This window comes from Rhincodon typus, chromosome 14 (genome assembly GCF_021869965.1).
Source record: "Rhincodon typus isolate 14 chromosome 14, sRhiTyp1.1, whole genome shotgun sequence".
NCBI lineage: Eukaryota > Metazoa > Chordata > Chondrichthyes > Orectolobiformes > Rhincodontidae > Rhincodon > Rhincodon typus.
Window position 1 is genome coordinate 54,900,799 of NC_063345.1, and position 19,608 is coordinate 54,920,406.

Genomic DNA, 19,608 nt, shown 5'->3' on the forward strand with positions numbered 1-19,608 from the left:
GCTGGTCTATTACAATTCATATGTAAGTAATACTGTATTAAATTAGCTTTTACTACTTAGGCTCAATTGCTGTACAACTAATTACTGCTCATTTACATCCATGCCATTAATTATTATGTGCATTCTCTTTGGACTGTGCATATCCATTAAACTTCACTACAGTGATATTTATAGCACTGTCCTTGACTTCTCCTTTAACAGCTTAGTTTTTTTCTTCATATCATTATATCTGACTTGTGAGCTATAGTAGTTGTTCGCTACAAGTAGATTGCTATCAGTGAAGAAAAGTTGTGATTTGCATTCCCATCCTGGACACTTTATTTTGCTAGAAGTACCTGTTTTCGATATTGGAGTGCATTATTTTCTTTGAAACTAAATGATGACTGTATTTGAAATCTAAAATTAAATGATAAGTGAAATATGACTGCTATTTCCATCTCGTGTTAAATTATAAACTCCTGTGGTATCATTTAAGAGATTTTAGTTTGGTTGCAATATTGCTTGAACTAGTTTATCCAGCTAAAATTAAGTATTTTTCTTTCTTCTTTTAGGTCGCATGCATGCAGTTAATTAATGCTCTGGTCACATCTCCAGATGATCTGGATTTCAGGATACACTTGAGAAATGAATTCTTACGTTGTGGATTGAAAAAGATACTTCCTGTAAGAAGAATTAAGAGTTCATTCTATTACCACGTGAAAAACAACCTAACAAAAATGTTTGAGAAGAGCAATAATGGGGTTATAAGACTTCAGTGTGGCTTGTGATGATTGAAATAAAATAGTCACTGGTATGAAAGTGTTTCAGCTCACAAAAGCTTCACGGAGGTTTTCAGTGGAATCATAAATGAAGCATTTTTAAAAGAAAAGTTCTTTGTGAAGCTTCACAAGCTCCTTAACTTGTTAAAAGCATTTCTTTGAGTGGTGCTATTTGATTTTTCTGATATGACAGGTCTTATCCATTTTTGGTAGGGCTGGTAGGGAAGTTAGGGAAGGCAAAATATATTTCTACTGACTGTTCAATTTTGGGTGACATTTCATTTATCAGACTTTGTAAGTTATTACAGTGCAAATCATTTTCTATTGTATAGAAAGCCTTGCATGTGATTTTGATGAAATTGACATTATTTCACAAAAGAAAAGCTATTGTAATAGACTGTTAGTAAGGAACATTGGCTTTGAAGACGGAAGAATGTGGAAACAGGTGTCAAGTCCGAAATTGAGAAACTTAACAAAGTCCATCATTCACATTTCTTTTGCGATGTGTTCCATATCCTGTGCAATAAATTTCTCCATATCTAGCAAGGTATCAATCGGAAGGGAAGTCTCACCTTGACACGATGTATTCTTAGTATTTGCTGTTGGTTTGGTGGTAGGAGCTTATTTATGAATATTGATTCTGGAGGAATTACTTCATTTACAGTTGCAAAGGAAGCGCTTAAAATAATGCTTTTAATGCAGTGTTCTGTTGGCTTTAACTACACAAGTTTAATTCTTTTCTTTGTCTTTGGTAATGGCTGGACTGATACAAGAAGCTTAATTAAATTCAAATGCAACTGTGTAGCAATGTGAACATAAACAAGGCATTCACTAATATCTGATCCAGGCCCAATTTCCTTTTGTTCTTCAACTTTCATACAATGTGTACATGAGTGTGTTTTTGGAATTTTTAGGTCCTGAAAGATAAAGAAAATGAAGAACTAGATATTCAATTAAAAGTGTTTGATGAAAACAAAGAAGAAGACTTCATTGAGGTGTCACATCGACTGGAAGACATCCGGTCTGAGATGGAATATCCTTATCAAATCATTGTTTCTTTTTTTTTGTTTAGATCACTTCACCGTGACAATTATTTTCTACTTTTGAGCTCATTGTTTTGTCAACAAATTATAGTGGGAAAGCATCGTCATGTTAAAATAGCGACACTAGAGAATATTTCATTGCAAGCTCATTATCTGTAGAAGCATATTAGATTTTATTTTATTACACATTTAAATGTGAGAAGTGTGCCTGTATTTTTAACCTAATTAAAGTGATCGCACAAATAGACCTGCCAACCCCAAGTTCGGTTGAACAGTCATCTCTAAGTTGTATTTTTAATTACGGATTCTAGTTAATGAACAAAGCCATTCATTAGATGTTCCCTAAAGTTATTCTTCTCCCAAGCATGTTGTATTAATGCAGTCTGTTTCTTTTTGTTATTTTTGGCAACTGTGATTTGTCTATGTTGCACAATGTGTCTTTCAAAACTTATTTTTAGTTGCAAGTGTGAAAGTGAATGAGAAAACAGAAATATCATATACCTATGTTACTTATAACAGAAAACTTCTAACTACAATAATTTGCTGCACAAAAGATGACACGATTTTTTTGGCCCCATAGCCGTCTTTTTGTATGTACTTTCTGTGTAAGTCAAAGCATCTGCTGTCTCATCCAGGAAATGTTGTCTTGTAATTAGTAGTTAATTTTTCACCAGTTTCTGAAACCAGGGCACAAAGGTTCAAACAGGTGATATGAACTGTCCTTTGAAGATGTGTGGGGAGTTTAAGACATGCCCACTCTTTGCATTGGATGCTGATGAAATTTCAGAACAGTGACTTTTGATTGACTTTTACACTTGATGTGTGAATTGACACCTGATTTTGGAAGTTTTTGTTTATAAGACTTCAAGTGTCAACTTACGTGCCAACAATTTGAGATGTCTAATCTATTTGGTTGATTAATGGCAATTTTTTATTATTGTTTTGAATGGATAGAACAAAGGGAAACGGATATTAAATGATTTGTCAATGAAGATGAGACCATTGTAAGCAACTGGTTAATTTATCACTAATAGGATCAGAATTTAGTTATATTATTCTTTCTCATGAAATCTCATTATGGGTACATGGAATATATGCATGACTTGCTCAGCTTCTCTAATACAAGCATCTTTTTTAACTTGCAGTTCAGTTTAGTTTGGTTTAGCCATTCATTCATTAATGTGCTGTTTCTGTTTTAAAACAATGACAGTGTACCTCACTCCAATTGATTCTGTATATTACTGGTGCAAGATAATCTCTTTGAAGCTCTTTTCACTCTCATGAAATGCCTCACTTTTTTAGTCATGAAATATATCTAATAAGTTCAGTTGGTTTATAGTTTGAAACAAACTGCATGAGGATAAACCTATTCCTTTTTGGGAAATAAAGACTTACTTCAAATACTTCTGTATTTATCAACAGAGAGTTTGTTGTAATAGTTTTCTGTGTTGTATTTATTCCAAAAATCTCCATATAAATAACATCTTTGCCATCATAACATCCAAAGATGCTTCACAGGAGCAGTATCAGATCTGATTGGACATGAACCGCATTGAAAAATACAGGATAGGTGTCCAAATGCATGGATAGAGAATTGGCTTTTAAAGAACATCTCAAAGTCCACTAAAGGAGGAGAGAAATGTTTAGAGGGCTGAAGGTGTAAGGAATAACATCCAGAGTTGAAGGCACAGTTGCTTGTGGTGGAACAGCTATCTTGAGGATACAAAAGAGGCCAGAATTAGAGGAACAAGGAGATTTCACAGGGCTGTAGAACTGGAGAATTTTATAGCAAAAGGAACCAATGTCATGGAGGGATTTGAAGATGAAAGCGTGAATTTTTAAGTTGAAGTGTTGCCAGACAAAATGACTCTGAAGGTGATAGTTAAATGAAGTTAGGGTATAACCAGTGGAGGTTGAAATGATTTCAAGTGTATTGTGGCACTGTGTGTTTATCCATTCAGAAGTGTATTGGTTTTGTTGAGTATACAGGCAACAAAGGCACAGATGAGAATTTTAGCAGCCAAGGTACCGAGGCAGAGTACGGTGGTGTTAGAAAGGTGAAAATAGGCAATCTCGGTGACAGTAGATTTGGAGTCAGAAGCTCAGCTCAAGATCAAATGCCACAATAGATCTAATTTGTTGAAGATTGAGCAGACAGAAATCAGTATTGGAAAAATGTTTTCAAGTTTTATACTTTGAGGTGTGAACTTTACTTTTTTTTTTAAAAGCTAGAGCTGGAAATACGTTGGACATAGCTCCACTTTATTTCCTAATGTTATAAATACAAATATAAATCTAATGCACATTTTATTAGCTTTTTATTCTTAACTCCATTGTACTGACATGAATGAAGTGTACCATCTGCTGTCTAATATGGTGAAGGACACTGCAGCGGAGAATTATTTTCTCTCAATGCTGCAACACCTACTGCTCATCAGGAATGATTACTATGTCAGGTGAGAGGTCATGCTGAGTGGAATTTTTGATATTTTGATTGCCAATCAAGTGTTATGACGATAACCAAGTATTAAACATCGTTGCAATAATTATTTGCATAAATTAATGAGATGCCTGGTTTTTGTAGTGTCTCTTAGAGAAAATGGCTTTTGACCAGGTTATGTTCAGTTCGTCCAAGTGAATATTGTAAAAGTAATGTATTCAACCTAGATTGAAGTTATTGACACAAAAGGAAAGTATAATTTTCATCAAGTTACAGAAATGTAGACGAATGTAAACCTGAGAATCTAGGAATAATTCTTTTCCTACTACTTTATTTTATGACATTTGATTCTTTTATGTCTATGCTTCCCCAAAGAGAAAAGGAGCCATGTTTCAGGGGGAGGTAATTAAAGTTGGCTTTCTCAGACTGGTGGTTTATGAAGTACAATGGAAATGTGAAGATATTGGGGCAGCACAGTGGCTTACTGGTTAGCACTGCTGCCTCAGTGCCAGGGACCCGAGTTCGATTCCACCCTCAGGTGACTGTCTGTATGGAGTTTGCACATTCTCCCTGTGTCTGCATGGGATTCCGCCGGGTGCTGCGGTTTCCTCCCGCAGTCCAAAGAAGTGCAAGTTAGGTGGATTAGCCATGCTAAATTGTCCATAGTGCGGACCTGTTGGGCGGAATGACCTGTTTCCATATTGTAGGGATTCTATGATTTGATCTAGTGATTCCTTGTGACTTTTAGTGGAAAACAGGGAAAGTCTTTCAAACCTAATGAATATTTCAATGCAAGTTATTAATCCTTCATTTTAAAAAGACACTGATATCCAGTTCAATTATTTGCATGTCAATTTCGGTTTGACTTTTCTAAGATAGCCTTCGAATTTTTAACAACACATGTACAAATCATGGGAAAGATATTTTTTGAAAAGTTCACACCTTGAATATGATATGATCGAATATGAACTTTGTGTTCAGTTTATTTAATACACTTTTGAATTCAATGTAAAACCTTTAATGGGATTTTGTGTTGGGCTATTTCTGATTAGTACTACGTAAAAGTCATTTTTGGAATTATTGTGCTTCCAGACCTCAGTATTACAAGATTATTGAAGAATGCGTTTCGCAGATAGTATTGCATCGGAATGGAGTAGATCCCGACTTTGAATACCGTAAACGATTAGATGTAGATTTTAGTCATCTCATAGGTATGTTTGAATACTTATTCAGCTTTTGATTGAACGTTTAAGCTGTGTTAACAATTTTGAAATTTTTATTCTGTTCAAGTTTTCTATTGCTTTGCTTCTTAGCTGTAATTTTGTGAAAGTTCCAAATGCGTATGCATAATAGTGTGATATACTTTTGAATAAAATAAGACTGTTTAATGAGTAAACATTTTCATCAATGGAAGAAAATACGTAGCTAATTTAGCCATCACTGAACCAGCCAATGTGGTAGAATAGAGCCATACCACATACATTTGAACTAATCTGATCCTAGGGTACAGATCACTGCTGTTGTCTCCGCAGTAACAAACTGGTGTGCAAAATAAGTTAATGGCTCAGATTTTCTGATGGGTAGATAATCATTTCTGACAAAGAGATGGGGATTTCACATGGGGATCCCCTAAAGTCCCCACTGAGGCAGACTTTCAAAAAGTTGAATATCCTACTGGGCAATTCCCTATGTCTTGATCCCTGTGAATGTATGCATTTAATTACAGCTAAGTAAATAGTTAATCAAAAATGATAACTATTAATTACGTGGTCTAACTCCCAATGAACACTTCAACTAATCCCCCAAGGTAGCTTACTGCTTTTCCCAGCCCAACCACTTTGGACCTGAAACTTCCCATGACCTGACAACACCACCTCCTGTACCAACACTGCACCCCTTTACCCCTTTCTTGCTCTGATGCCAACACACCTGTCCCCTGCTCCAAAGACACTGCCATCTTCCCATCACCTATTCATGGACCTTTATACCTGATGTTTCAGCAATCCGTTGCATACCAGGTCCAGTTGCCATCTTGCATCCTGGCACTCATTCCGTCTGAGCTCACACGCAGACGCTCCGATGTACCACACATAATGGTCACTGTGTCAACACAGATTGCAACAGTAACTTCTGGTTCTGGTAGTCACTATTTTGCATGGACCTCAGCGGTCCACACAGAGAAAATAAAAAAGTTAGAGGAAGTTCTGCCTTCCACTTTATCCAATTGACACCCTACTGCATAACTACTTAGCCTTGATCGCACTCCTGAAGAAACCCTAATCGGAACCTTCTGTCAGATCTGCAGACTGTTCGGTTTTTCAAAACAAAACGTGCAGAGTAGCAATCTGTGATTGTTACTCCTCAGAAAATCCAGCCAGATATTCTTTGCTGAGTTGAGTTAATTGTTGGATAAAAATTCAACCCAAATAAGTTGAGCATGTATGCTTTTTTGTGGATGTCCATACACAGCCACATTTTGGAATGAGCAAGTTCTTGCTTATTCTAACTATCATTCAGATAATGTCAGAAAGTACGAATGGTAAGATTGTGGAAAGCATTCAAAACTGCTTTATTCAAATCCAATGAAGCAAGAGAATGACTAATGCAGAAATTTGGAATAAATTGTGAAATTAGCTGAAAGATGTTTTATTAACTATGTTAATTTTATTCAGATTTAATTTTGCAAGTTCATTAGTTGAAATATACGTGCATTGTGAAAATAGCGAAGTTTTTATGAAAGAAGTGTTATGATTTCTAATGGTACATCACACAGTTAGATCCTGAACTTTTTTATGGAGGTTTCCAGGAATATTAAGTGGATTTCCTAAAAATTATTTTCACTATTAAATGACAAGTTGTACAACAGCAAAGACTTTAATAACCTGGGATTAGCAAAATTTCAGAACAACATTCATTTATGCCATGTTATTACTGTCTTTGCATTATGTTGAGTTTGTCATCCCATGATAGTAAATATTTTTTATAGCTCTGGTAACAAAACTCCCTAGCAGGTGGGTGAGCTGTTTTTATTTGGTGTATTCTGAAGGTTTATATATAACCTTTGCACAAATATTGGCTGTTCAGTAGAATTTTCTTTGTTCTAATGAAGTTCAGTTCAAATGCAGTTTTTTCTTGTAAGATGCAATGAAAGTTGGAACACATAATCAGTTGGTCTATCTCAACAGGTCAGTGTGTTGACAAAGCAAAAGTAGAAGAAAGTGAAAAAAAGGCATTAGAATTTTCCAAAAAGGTAGGTACCAAAAAAAAAACTTGAAGCCATAACTTACTAAATTTATTATTGTAAAAAGCAGTGCATTTTTGATGCAGGGATCAATGAGGCCATTGAGTGTGAAGGGGGTTGGGACTTTTTTTGTTGAATTCATGTTATGTTAATATGATCAAGCCACAATTTGTACCATATTGCAGACATCAGCATTGCTTATATATCAGAATGTCCTGAGTGCCATTTAGACAAATTTAGAGTCTTCAGTTTGAGAGGAATAGTTTCAGCACTACAAAAAGATATTAGAAAGTAGAAACTCTACAAGAAATGATTTAATTAGATAATCCTGTCTCTTTCCTTCAGTATTGTTCAATTACAAGAATGATAGCTTTTTGCAGAGTTGCATATTCTTTCCTAAGTCTTTAGGAGTCACACCAGTTTTAAACAAAGGCGAAAGCCCATTTGTCCCTTGCACTTTTATATCCATCATCAAAGACCTATCTGTTTAGTTATATGTTCCTGCAGTATTGCCACCACTGTCTAAAATTCTTCATTCAAACATATATTTAGATTTATTCATTACTGTGAACTGCTAGTTGAATTTGGTTTGGAATGAGCAGGCTGGAGAACAACCTCGGGTATAGGGCTAAATCCAAGCATGATGAAACACTGCTCTGCCAATAATATGACTGATGTGTTCCATCCCGCAAGTTGTATTTTTTTTTTTTATTATTGAGAGGCTAATGCTAGGATAGCATAAAGTTGAAGGAGTAGGAAAAATATTTGATAAATCAATGAGAAAAGCATTAATGTTTTGAGCATAGACAATCCTTTAGATCCATCATGTCAATGCCAGTTCTTTGCTGAAGCAATGTAAAATTGTACCGACACCTTGCTGTCTTCCTGTCTTTCTCTGCTTAAAATATTTATCCAATTTTCCCTTAAATGGTGAAATGCTGTGATCTCCTCCACAGCCATACTTCTGACAAAGCAGTCTATGCTCCAAAAAACCCCTCTATGAAGAAATTTCTCCTAATGTCTCTCCTCCCTCTTGTAGTGAAGTTGCACGTTCCTCTTCATCGTTAACTCTCCAAATGGAAGGAATTATTATTCTTGATTTGCACAAGGAAAGCCTTATAACTTTAAAATTCTTCTCTAAAATATCCTCTTAATATTTTGGAGCCAATGGAAGTAGTTCCACTTTGTGAAGTTTCTGCTTATAAATTTCTAATCCCTGGGATCAATCTGGGTGAATCTGTTTTGTGCACACTCTGGCTTTCATGTCCTTTCCTTTATGTAATGCAGCACCTAAAAATGTCAGTGTTCTTGTACCATTCTATTGTACAAATCTTTCATTCCTATGTTACTCTTTTAAACAGTGATTGAGTGATTCCAATTTTGAGTTTTTAAAGCATGTTGATTGTAGAATGCATGAAGTAAAATGTCTCCATACTTGTGTCCTGTTGCAGAGTGAATTGAGATGAATCATGATCTCATTACAGGGGCCAAAAAGGAGTGCCTTGAGGACTTGCTTTTTAATTGTCTTGAAATAGACTTCCCGTGTCTGTTTGAGTATAGAGATTTTTTCTAATTTAGGATCACTTCATGACATAACTGAGGGTAAAATGGGAAATGTTGAGCTTTTTGAACGAAGTTTCTGTTGATTTTTACATTTGTCTAATTTTTCAAGTGCAGTGGAATTTCACATTAGCTTCAGTCGCATTGGGCTGGATTTTCCAAGAAGTGACAATCTCAGTCAGATTGCCGCTCTGCTCCAATATCTCCCCATAAAGATGGAGCTCCCTATTTCTGGCAGACTTTTCCCTCAGGAATGCAGAGTATACCTTAACTGCAACTGCGCCCTTGTGCAGGATAGTTTGGAAAGGCCAACCAAGCCCTCCCTCTCTTTTTTGTAGCAGTTGTTGCCATAACCTTTGATTTAAATGTCCAGTTACACAGACAGCCACTTAGGAGTGCTCCACTGAAAGGCTAAGTATGTAAGATAAGTATGAGGTGCCCTTGTGTTGCATAATAGTCTCCCTACCACTAGGACATACTTGGGTTTAGTCACTTGCTCGAGAGGTATGTAATAACATCTCTGAACAGGTTGATAGCAATATAATTTGTAAGATAAATATGGGGTTATGTTGTCAGTTGGGTAGCGTACCCAGTGTTGTTGAATTTTTAGTGAATTAGGCCTGTTGGGGTGGGTGAATGAGGATGTTGACTCCCAAAGGAGAGATAGAGATGGTGGGAGTATGTGTTTGGACCCTGGGGAAAGAGGTCAAGTCTTGCTGCAGAGAGGGAGTGGTGAGTCACGCCCTGGTAGCAGGAAGAGGGGTCTTGGAGGGGAGGTGGGGTGTTGTCAGGCCTCTGGAAAGGGATAGGTGTCAGTTCCAGCAGTGTGAGAGGGTAGATGCCAGGTTTGATGGTGTAGGAAGGGTATTGCTGGACCTGGGAGATGAGATGATATGTTGGATCCAAGTCTGTGTAATATGATGTCTTTAGGAAATGTGTAGTTTGGAGTGTGTTTGGTAGGTTGGGGGATCAGTTTAATAGTTACCCAGGAGTTTTAATTGGGTTTTAATCTTCTAAACTTTCATGCATAACTATTAACTCCAGCAGAATTCTCTGATTTAAATGGATACTTTTGGAAGGCTTCAGAAATTGCCCTTTGAAATCTTAAACCTCCCGGCCTTTCCTTTGGAGACTGTTATATTGGAGATTCCACAGAGGGCCTGATGTGCAACTCCCATTTATACTGGAGAAACAGCAATCTGGATATTGAAACTTTCTCACTATTATTTGATTTCCTGTGACCTTAACCTGTTCATTGTACAAGTTAGTTAGGTGATTTAGAGATAACAAGGTGTAGAGCTGGATGAACACAGCAGGCCAAGCAGCATCAGAGGACCAGGAAGGCTGACGTTTCAGGCCTAGACCCTTCTTCAGAAAGGTGATTTAGTTGTTTTGTAGGGGACGCAAATACCCTTGTGATTTAATATGATTATATTACTTGCAAACCAAAATGACGAATCTCTATCCTAAGCTTTATTGGCTGACATTCACTTAAAATTGATGTTTACAGAGCTTGGCAGCTATAGTTTTGCTATTTGCAATGCTTATTTTTGCATTGCACTGTGTTTTGATCCTCCTTCCTTTCAATCAAGAATGATTTTCTGCAAATATCCAGTTGCTAATGGAGAGAATTGTTTGTTGGGAATTATCAATGATAAAACTGATTAAGTTGAATAGAAACAAAAAGTAGACTGCCAAACGTGCGGCTTGGGAGTTGGAACGTGAAAAATAAAGCAAACTGTTTTACTTAGTAAGTGATAACTTTATTTCATATACATATATGTATGTGTATATCGGTACATAGAAGTATATATGTTGTCATTAAACTGAGCTGATCTTGAAGGCTTCACTGATATGTGTTTCAGTTTGATGAAGAATTTACAGCTCGACAGGAGGCACAGGCTGAAAATCAAAAGAAAGATGAAAAAATCAAAGAGCTTGAAACAAAACTCCATCAGCTGGAAGCAGAGGTAATAAATATATGCTTCATGAAATTTCAAGAAGCAATGCATAGAAACTTACATGAGAGTGTTTGAATATTGTGAACAAGATCAGAAAGTATAGAGAATAAATTTTACTTTTTTTAGGCAACCATATAATAATTTTGTTTTCAATTCATGCCACAGTGATGGTAATTTTTATTTAAATCAGTTCATGGGATCTGAGTGTTAACAGTTTGGCCAAAATGTGTTGCCAATCAAGCTTGAACACCCGCACCAACAGGCTCAAGAACAGCTTCTTCCCTGCAGTTATCAGACTAATTTCAAATCTAATGTTGACCTTGCTTTTGTGCACCTCCTGTGCAATCATAACCTTGCATGCCTTGTTCTGACTAAGCACTCTATGATCTGTATGTCCTTGTTTGCTATGATCTGCCTGTACTGCCCGCAAAACAAAACTTTTCATTGAAATTAGATACGTGTGAAAACAATCAATCAAATCATAATTGTCCTTGAATATTTCCAAGTCCGAATGCTGAGGGGCTTGGAGGGAAACTTGCCAGTGGTGAGGTTCCCTTGTCTCTGCTGTTCTTGTCCTTGGATCTGATATAGTTCCTGGTCTGGAAGTTGCTTTCTAAGAAACTTTGGTGATGTGAATTGCATAGCAGAATAATGAAATTAATATGCAATCAAAATTCATAATTTCTTCAACCTCCGTGGAAAAGTAGCCTGAGCAGAATATAGTGAGATCACTGCAGAGACCAAAAACTTTAAAAATAAGTGAATTTGAGTGACCGATTGAAAAGATCTAAGACTTGTGTGAAGGTATACTAAAAGTGACATTGTCTAAACACTATTCAGTCAGCAGCATGCACTCTGAATTACAAAAAAAAAATCACCCGTTTAACTTAGCAAATAACTGAAAATACCTCTCCATGGTTATACTTTGTTACTTAAGTGTGCGCCAGGAACCAGTCCAAAGGCGTTTTTCAACTCTTGATGGACAGCTAACTTGTTCTCTTTTCCAGTCAGGTAATTTCTAAATTCCTGAATTAAGTTCGACAGTGGATTTCTCTTTCCATCCAAAGCTCATGTCAAAGAACATGGTATAATTGCCCATGGAGAGTGCAGCATGAGATCACATGATTCTCAGCAAGCATCAGCACAGCAGAGGACTTTTCAAACAACAGGATTAGCTTCCTGTGAATATCTGGGGAACAGTGCCTGAGAAATCTATGGTGCCACATGGTTGCTAGGTTTCAGATGTTTCATAGAAAAGAGGGTCACAGGCTTTGGTCTTGAATTTAGAATGAGATTAATTTTCAAGAAATAAAGAGATTTATTGCAATTGGTAGGAAAAATTATTATTGGTAAATCTGCCAAATGTATTCATGAAGGTGGCTTATAAAACAAATGCATTTTATTGAAAGGCAAAGGATGTTTCTGGAGTGATATATAATCTTGGTTCATGAGAATAGCTTGGACCAGTAATAAATCAATTGGAGAAGGTTTATATAACCATGAAAGGCAGTCCATGAGTGAGGACTGGGCAGACAAAGCAACAAAAGATTAGCAAAACAATTAATGCAAATACAGGGATAAAGATCTGCAGCTGGTATCATCGGAGTAAACAAAGTTGGTTCATAAGTACACTTTAAAAATTGCTAAGAACAGGTGACTCCAATTAATATGATGCTGAATGATAGAAAATATGAATAGTAAAAATTGCAATAATATTTAAATTCATCTTCAGTGGAGGAAAATGCAATGCCAGTGGTATACGAAAGATAAATGCAAGGAGAAACTGTCTAATGATATAATAATCGGATTATTATATCATTATAATTAGCCAGATAACATTGTTTTCCATTGATGCTGTTTAAAAAAAAATGTTGTTTAAGTATGTACTAGAAACTGGCTACAGGATTAACCTGTTGTTCAAAAAAATGCAGCATAATTTAACTACAGACCAGCAACTTGCAAGACATGGTGCAAAAATTAGACAAATCCACAATCAGGAATAATGTAAATGCACTCAGCACGTTTAATGAAAGATAGGTCAAGTCCAACTAACTTGGTAGTGTTGTTGGAGGAATCGCTGGGGGGACATCGACAGATTTGGTACATAAAGTTTTTCAGGGATATGTGAGGAAATTCAATATATCAGATTGGTAAAACTGTGACATTGGTAGGAAAATTGTTAAGATTGAGACTTTGAATAAGAAACATATCTGAAGGTGTAAGAAACTAATGTTTTTCTTGAGAACATTGACTTCTTCACTTCGATTGGTGTTTGCATTTTATGTATCTGTATTTTGAAAATACAAAAACGTATCCAAATATATAAATGCTATCACCATATGAGGTATGAGGCAGTGGGCAGAAGATTACAGTACTTAAATTAAACAAGTGACAGTCACAAGTGCCATTTATGTGTGAATTGTTATACATTGAGTAACTGGCCAAACTAATATCTAATTGTAAAAATAAACTATTCAAATGAAGAAAGAGGTTTGGGAGTTTTAAGTATTCATGGGCAAAATATTTTCCGGAAGGCTACATTCTAATTTTCGGGGCTACTTTTTAATTTTGGCTAAATAACTTCTTGGGTATGTTCTGTATTTGTGTTGACATATAAGTTAAATGGGCTTGCAAAGAAACCGATTAAAGAATTATCAATATTTTCAGTAATAACCAATTGTGTATTAAAATTCAAATTACAACACTTATAGAGAATATGAAATTTCCTAGGTGATACAGTGTTTAAATTGGTACAAAACAACGGGCCTAATTTCGCACTAAAAGTTGTTTTGAAAACATAACTGACGTAATTCTGTATGAAAAACACCATCACCTTAAACACAAATTCCATAGATTGGAAAGGTCAGAGCTAATGTGTTTCCATCATTTGTGTACAAAGCTGGAATATTTTAGCCCAGCAGTTATTAACCTTTTTACTGCATCTCAGATCTTAATCTCAGATTTCATTAATATTCGGTATGACAGGATATAATACATTCCATTGTAACGCTAAAACTTATGCAACTTTGTACCAGAGATTGCACATTCACTTGAAAGGAATTAATTCCCTCAGAGATTTCAAGTTTCCTTGGATCCCAGTTGACTCATTTAAAACTGCCCACTCTTCATTATGTCTCCCTGTACCTCCACACCTACATTGCAGCTTCCTTCTGCACCACCACCCTTTTGAGGCTGCCTGTTTTCCTCCCACCATCCTCCACCCTGATGGAAGTCTCCATCCTGAGCGTGACAAATGCAACTTCTGGACTTGGCTCCCCTGCCTTTTCCCCTTAGGCCTGTATGTTCCTCTCTTTGGACCATTTTCTGTTAATCTTTTGAAAGCCCTGACAGAATCAGCTCCACCTTGCAGTCTAACAGTGTCATCTGATCCTAACCACTCAGTGTATGAGGTTTTCCTCATGTTGCCTCTGTTTCTTTTACAATTCACTTTATATTATTATTGTCTGGTTCTTGACCCTTCTGCCAGAAGGAACAGTTTCTCTTCATTTAATCTGTCCAGAACTTGAAATGACAGTTGTCCGTGTACTCCATCACACATTTAGAATTATTTTCTTCATTAAATTGCTTTCCCTTCTTCCTGCTATCAAAACTAATCATTTCAAACTTGACTGTATTAAATCCCATTTGCCAATTACCCACCAATTCTCTCAGCATATTCCCTTTTGAGATTTGACACTACCTTCCACACAGTCTGCAATTTGTGTGTCATCCAAAATTTTTGAAATTGTACTTTGTGCACCCATGTCCTAAAACTGACTCATGGATAACCTCACCAAATATCATTCCTCATACTGAAAAACAATGGTGCACCACTACTCTCTGTTACCCATCACCAACTTTGTATCCTTGTTCCCTTATTGCTTGGATTTTAACTTTGCTGACAAGCTTGTTATCTGAAACTTTCAACAACAGCCTAAGTTCACTTGCCTGTCAGTCAGTTTGATAACGAGGTCTACACACGTCGTGAGTTTTGGCTGTGTGTTTTCATGTGTCTGAACATGGCTTATATTTGACCTGAAGATTTTTGGGTACATGGGCTGTGCAAGATAGTGGGATCTGGACCAGATGGTGTTGGTTAATATGATTTCCGTTTGGTCACATTTAACTGAGTTTCTTGAATGCAGAATTGAAAAAATCAAGAATGCCCCTCACTGGTGTAGAGTGGCCAATGATACTGTGGTAATCTGCAAAATTGTAGGCCATGCAGGTCCGTGGTTGTCAGTTTAGTTTTGACTCTTATTTCTACGTTTATTAGCATGTGGCACCCAGAGTAATCCTAGTTTTATTACCTTCAAAGTTCTGCTTGCTTTTTTGTTTCCTATATCTGCAGGACATCATCCTTCTTTCTACCTATGTCATTGGTACTGATAAGAGCAATGAACATAGGAACAGGAGTAGGCAATTCAGCTCCTTAAGCCTGTTCCACATTAGTTTTAATTTTGTCATTAGACTCTTAATTCCAGATTTTGTTTGTTTTTAATTGAATTCAAATTGCACCATCTACTATCGCTGGATTCAAACTTGGCTTCCCATAACATTACCTTGGTCACTGTATTAATAGTCTAGCAATAATCCCACTAGGCCATGGACCCTGGTTGTTTACCCTCCCCTCTCAGAATGTTCTGCAGCTGTTCAATGATATTCTTGACCATTCACTAGGAGGCAACGTACCATTCTGAACTGATGGTACAGCCACAGAAATACCTGAACATTCCCTTGTCAATTTCTGTACTGCTGTTTATTTTCTAATCTTCTCCTGCCTCTACCCCACCCTTACCAATGCAACTAAATGAGCCATTAGCTTGGCTCTGGCTGCAACCACCACAGAACCATTACTGTCAGCAGTATTCAGAAAGGTATGATGGTTGGAGAGTGAGACGCACTCAAGGGACTCCCCCAGTACCTGTCTGGCTTTCCTTGAGTGCTTAGAAGTCATCCATTTCCTACCTGCATTTCCTCAAGTTGTAATACTGACTGCATACATAAAGTCATTTTTGAAGCTCCCAGCCTTGCAGATGTGCTGCAATGATGCCAACTGCTGCTAAAGGCCCAGGAAAGATACGATACAGCCTTAAGATTAGAACTAGACCATTCAAGAGTGAAATGGAGAAACAATCTTTTGCACAAAAAATAGGACAAAATGGGAACTCAGTAGTCACAACTGGAATATTTTTATTGAGTTAGAGGTATCAACAGACATGGAGCAAAGGCAGGTTAGTGAAGTTGTGACACATGTCATCTAACATATAAATGAATAGTGGAGCAGCTTTGAGGGGCTAAATGATTTGCTCCTTTTTCATTGATTTTAGTTCAGATAAAGAAAAGGAGAGATGAAAATGAAGGCGTGAAAGAAAAGTTCTTCAGACCACTGTGGGTGGTCTTTTTACTTTCTGACACCTTCGGTTTTGAATGAATAAATTTTATGTTAAATGGTAATGATGCATTTTTAATACTTTTTTAAATGAATGTTTTAAATTTGCTTATGCCATTGAGCATAATTAAACATACATAAGACTTAAAACAGATATGGATGTGTTAGGTTTTTTTAACCATTGTTGATAAAACGAGTAATGTCAGTGGAACATCTTATGCAAGAAAGGGAAAAAAATACCCAAAAATGTCTAATAGTGGAAATAATTGTAATGATAATCATCTTTTGTGTTAAACCAGTGATTTGAATATTAAATTCTAATTATGTTTGGTTCAAGACAAAGGGACTATTTCTATTGATTAGATACATGGTTGTAATATATTTAATGCTTTACCTAGATTTCTGGTCCCTTGATCCCTTTAACCACATAATGCAAGGATTGCTAAGATTTATTCATCCATCTCCCAGCCTGACGCCACATTTCAGAAAGGCAGTACAAACGCCCAACCAGTGAAAGGGACCTTGATGTTTGTGAGGACAGAGTGAAACAGGCTGATATACTCGAACAGGTTGATGTTAGGAAGGAGAACATGCTAGAAATTTTGAAAAAATGTGAGGATAGGTAAGTCCCCTGGGCCAGATGGGATATACCCAAAATTTTATGGGAAGCGAGGGAAGAGATTGCTGAGCCTTTGGCGATGTTCTTTGCGTACTCACTGTCCCCTGGAGTAGCACGAGATGATTGGAAGGTGGCAAATGTTATTCCATTGTTCAAGAAAGGGAATAGGGATAATCGTGGGAATTAAAAACCCATCAGTCTTTCCTCTGTAGTGGGCAAATTATTGGAGAGGATTCTGAGAGATAGTATTTATGATTGGAAAAACTTAGTTTGATTAGAAATAGTCAGCATGACTTTGTGAGGGGCAGGTCAAGCCTCACAAGCCTTATTGAATTCTTTCAGGATGTGACAAAACACATTGAAGGTTGAGCAGTGAATGTGGTGTATATGGATTTTAGCAAAATATTTGATCAGCTTCCCCATGGTAGGCTCATTCAGAAAGTAAGGAGGCATGGGATTCAGGGAAGTTTGGCTATTGGATACAGAATTGGCTGTCCAATAGAAGACAGAGGGTGGTAGTAGATGGAAAGAATTCAACTTGGAGCTCGGTGACCAGTGGTGTTCCACAGGGATCTGTTTTGGGACCTCTCCTCTTTGTGATGTTTATAAATGGCTTGGATGAGGAAGTGGAAGCATGGGTTAGTAAGTTTGCTGATGACACAAAGGTTGGTGGAGTTGTGGATAGTGTGGAGGGCTGTTGTAGGTTGACAGGATGCAGAGCTGGGCAAAGAAGTGGAATTCAACCCGGATAAATAAGTGTCAAGTGATTCATTTTGGAAGGGCAAATTTGAATGCAGAATAAAGGGTTAATCCCTGGATTCTTGGCAGTGTGGAGGAACAGAGGGATCTTGGAGTCCACGTCCACAGGTTTCTTAAAGTTGTTACCCAAGTTGATAGGGTTGTTAAGAAGGTGTATGGTGTGTTGGCTTTCATTGGCAGGGGAATTGAGTTTAAGAGCTGCGAGGTTATGCTACAGCTCTATAAAAGCATTGTTAGACCACACTTGGAATGTTGTGGTCAGTTCTGTTTGCCTGATTATAGGAAGGATATGGAAGCTTCAGAGAGGGTACAGAGGAGATTTACCAGGATGCTGCCTGGACTGGAAGGTAGGTCTTATGAGGAAAGGTTGAGGAAGCTAGGGCTTTTCTCATTGGAGCGAAGAAACATGAGAGGTGACTTGATAGAGATGTACAAGATGATGAGGGACATAGATAGAGTGGATAGCCAGTGAATTTTTCCCAGGGCAGAAATGACCATTATGAGGGGGCATAATTTTAAGGTGATTGGAGGAAAGTGTAGGGGAGATGTCAGAGGTAGATTCTTTAGACAGAGAGTGGTGGGTGTGTGGAATGTGCTGCCGGTGGTGGTAGTGGAGTCAGATACATTAGGGATATTTAAACGACTCTTGGATAGGCACATGAATGATAGTAAAATGTAGGGTATGCAGTGTAGGATATGTAGAGTAGGATAATTGGTCGGCACAACATTGTGGGCCGAAGGGCCTCTGCTGTGCCGTACTGTTCTATGTTTTTATATTTCTATACTGGTTCATAATTGGTTGCTTTTGGATTGTCTATATTTGATTAAAAGTACCGTTGCTGGTTTGCAATGGAAATACTTGCTTAGATACAATATGTTAATTGGGATTGTAAATGAACACCCTTAGTAATGTGTGTTATGAGCAGAATACTTTTAAAAGCAGCTATGCAAGATTAACTTGCTCCAATGTTGATCTCTGCTACAATCAATCAATGTCTATGTATGGTTTCTTATACTTATCAAATACATGATACCTGAACTGATGCAAATAATATTTCAAGCTTTCTAGTGCTCTAGGGAGATCCTTTAAAAATTAATTAAAGAAACACTTCATATTGTACTCGAGATAGTAGGAACTGCAGAATCTGAGACAACAAGGTGCAGGGCTGGATGAACACAGCAGGCCAAGCAGCATCATAGGAGCAGAAAGGCTGACGTTTCGGGCCTAGACCCTTCATCAGAAAAGGGGGAGGGGAAGGGGGTTCTGAAATAAATAGGCAGAGAGTGGGAGGCGGATAGAAGATGGATAGAGGAGAGGATAGGTGGAGAGGAAACAAACAGGTCGAAGAGGCGGGGATGGATCCAGTAAAGGTGAGTGTAGGTGGGGAGTTAGGGAGGGGAAGGTCAGTCCAGGGAGGACGGACAGGTCAAGGAGGCAGGATGAGGTTTGTCGGTAGGAGATGGGGGTGCTGCTTGAGGTGGGAGGAGGGGATAGGTGGGAGGAAGAACAGGTTAGGGAGGCGGAGACGAGCTGGACTGGTTTTGGGATGCGGTAGGGGGGAGGGGAGATTTTGAAGCTTGTGAAATCCACATTGATATCATTGGGCTGCAGGGTTCCCAAGCGGAATATGAGTTGCTGTTCCTCGGGGACCGCTTTGCAGAACACCTACGCTCGGTTCGCAATAAACAACTGCACCTCCCAGTCGCGAACCATTTCAACTCCCCCTCCCATTCCTCAGACGACATGTCCATCCTGGGCCTCCTGCAGTGCCACAACGATGCCACCCAAAGGTTGCAGGAACAGCAACTCATATTCCGCTTGGGAACCCTGCAGC

At 37.7% G+C, this 19,608-nt stretch overlaps 1 protein-coding gene across 2 annotated transcripts in view; it reads left to right on the top strand.

The window, feature by feature from the left end:
• LOC109914929 (protein diaphanous homolog 2-like) overlaps positions 1–19,608 on the top strand; it is a 395,717-nt gene that overhangs the window by 277,134 nt on the left and 98,975 nt on the right. For both annotated transcript variants that reach the window (XM_048605014.1, XM_048605013.1), the window contains exons 11-16: positions 552–662; positions 1,673–1,791; positions 4,141–4,257; positions 5,334–5,452; positions 7,427–7,491; positions 10,908–11,012. In XM_048605014.1, the coding sequence (XP_048460971.1) occupies positions 552–662; positions 1,673–1,791; positions 4,141–4,257; positions 5,334–5,452; positions 7,427–7,491; positions 10,908–11,012 (636 nt within the window). The remainder of the gene's footprint in view (positions 1–551; positions 663–1,672; positions 1,792–4,140; positions 4,258–5,333; positions 5,453–7,426; positions 7,492–10,907; positions 11,013–19,608) is intronic.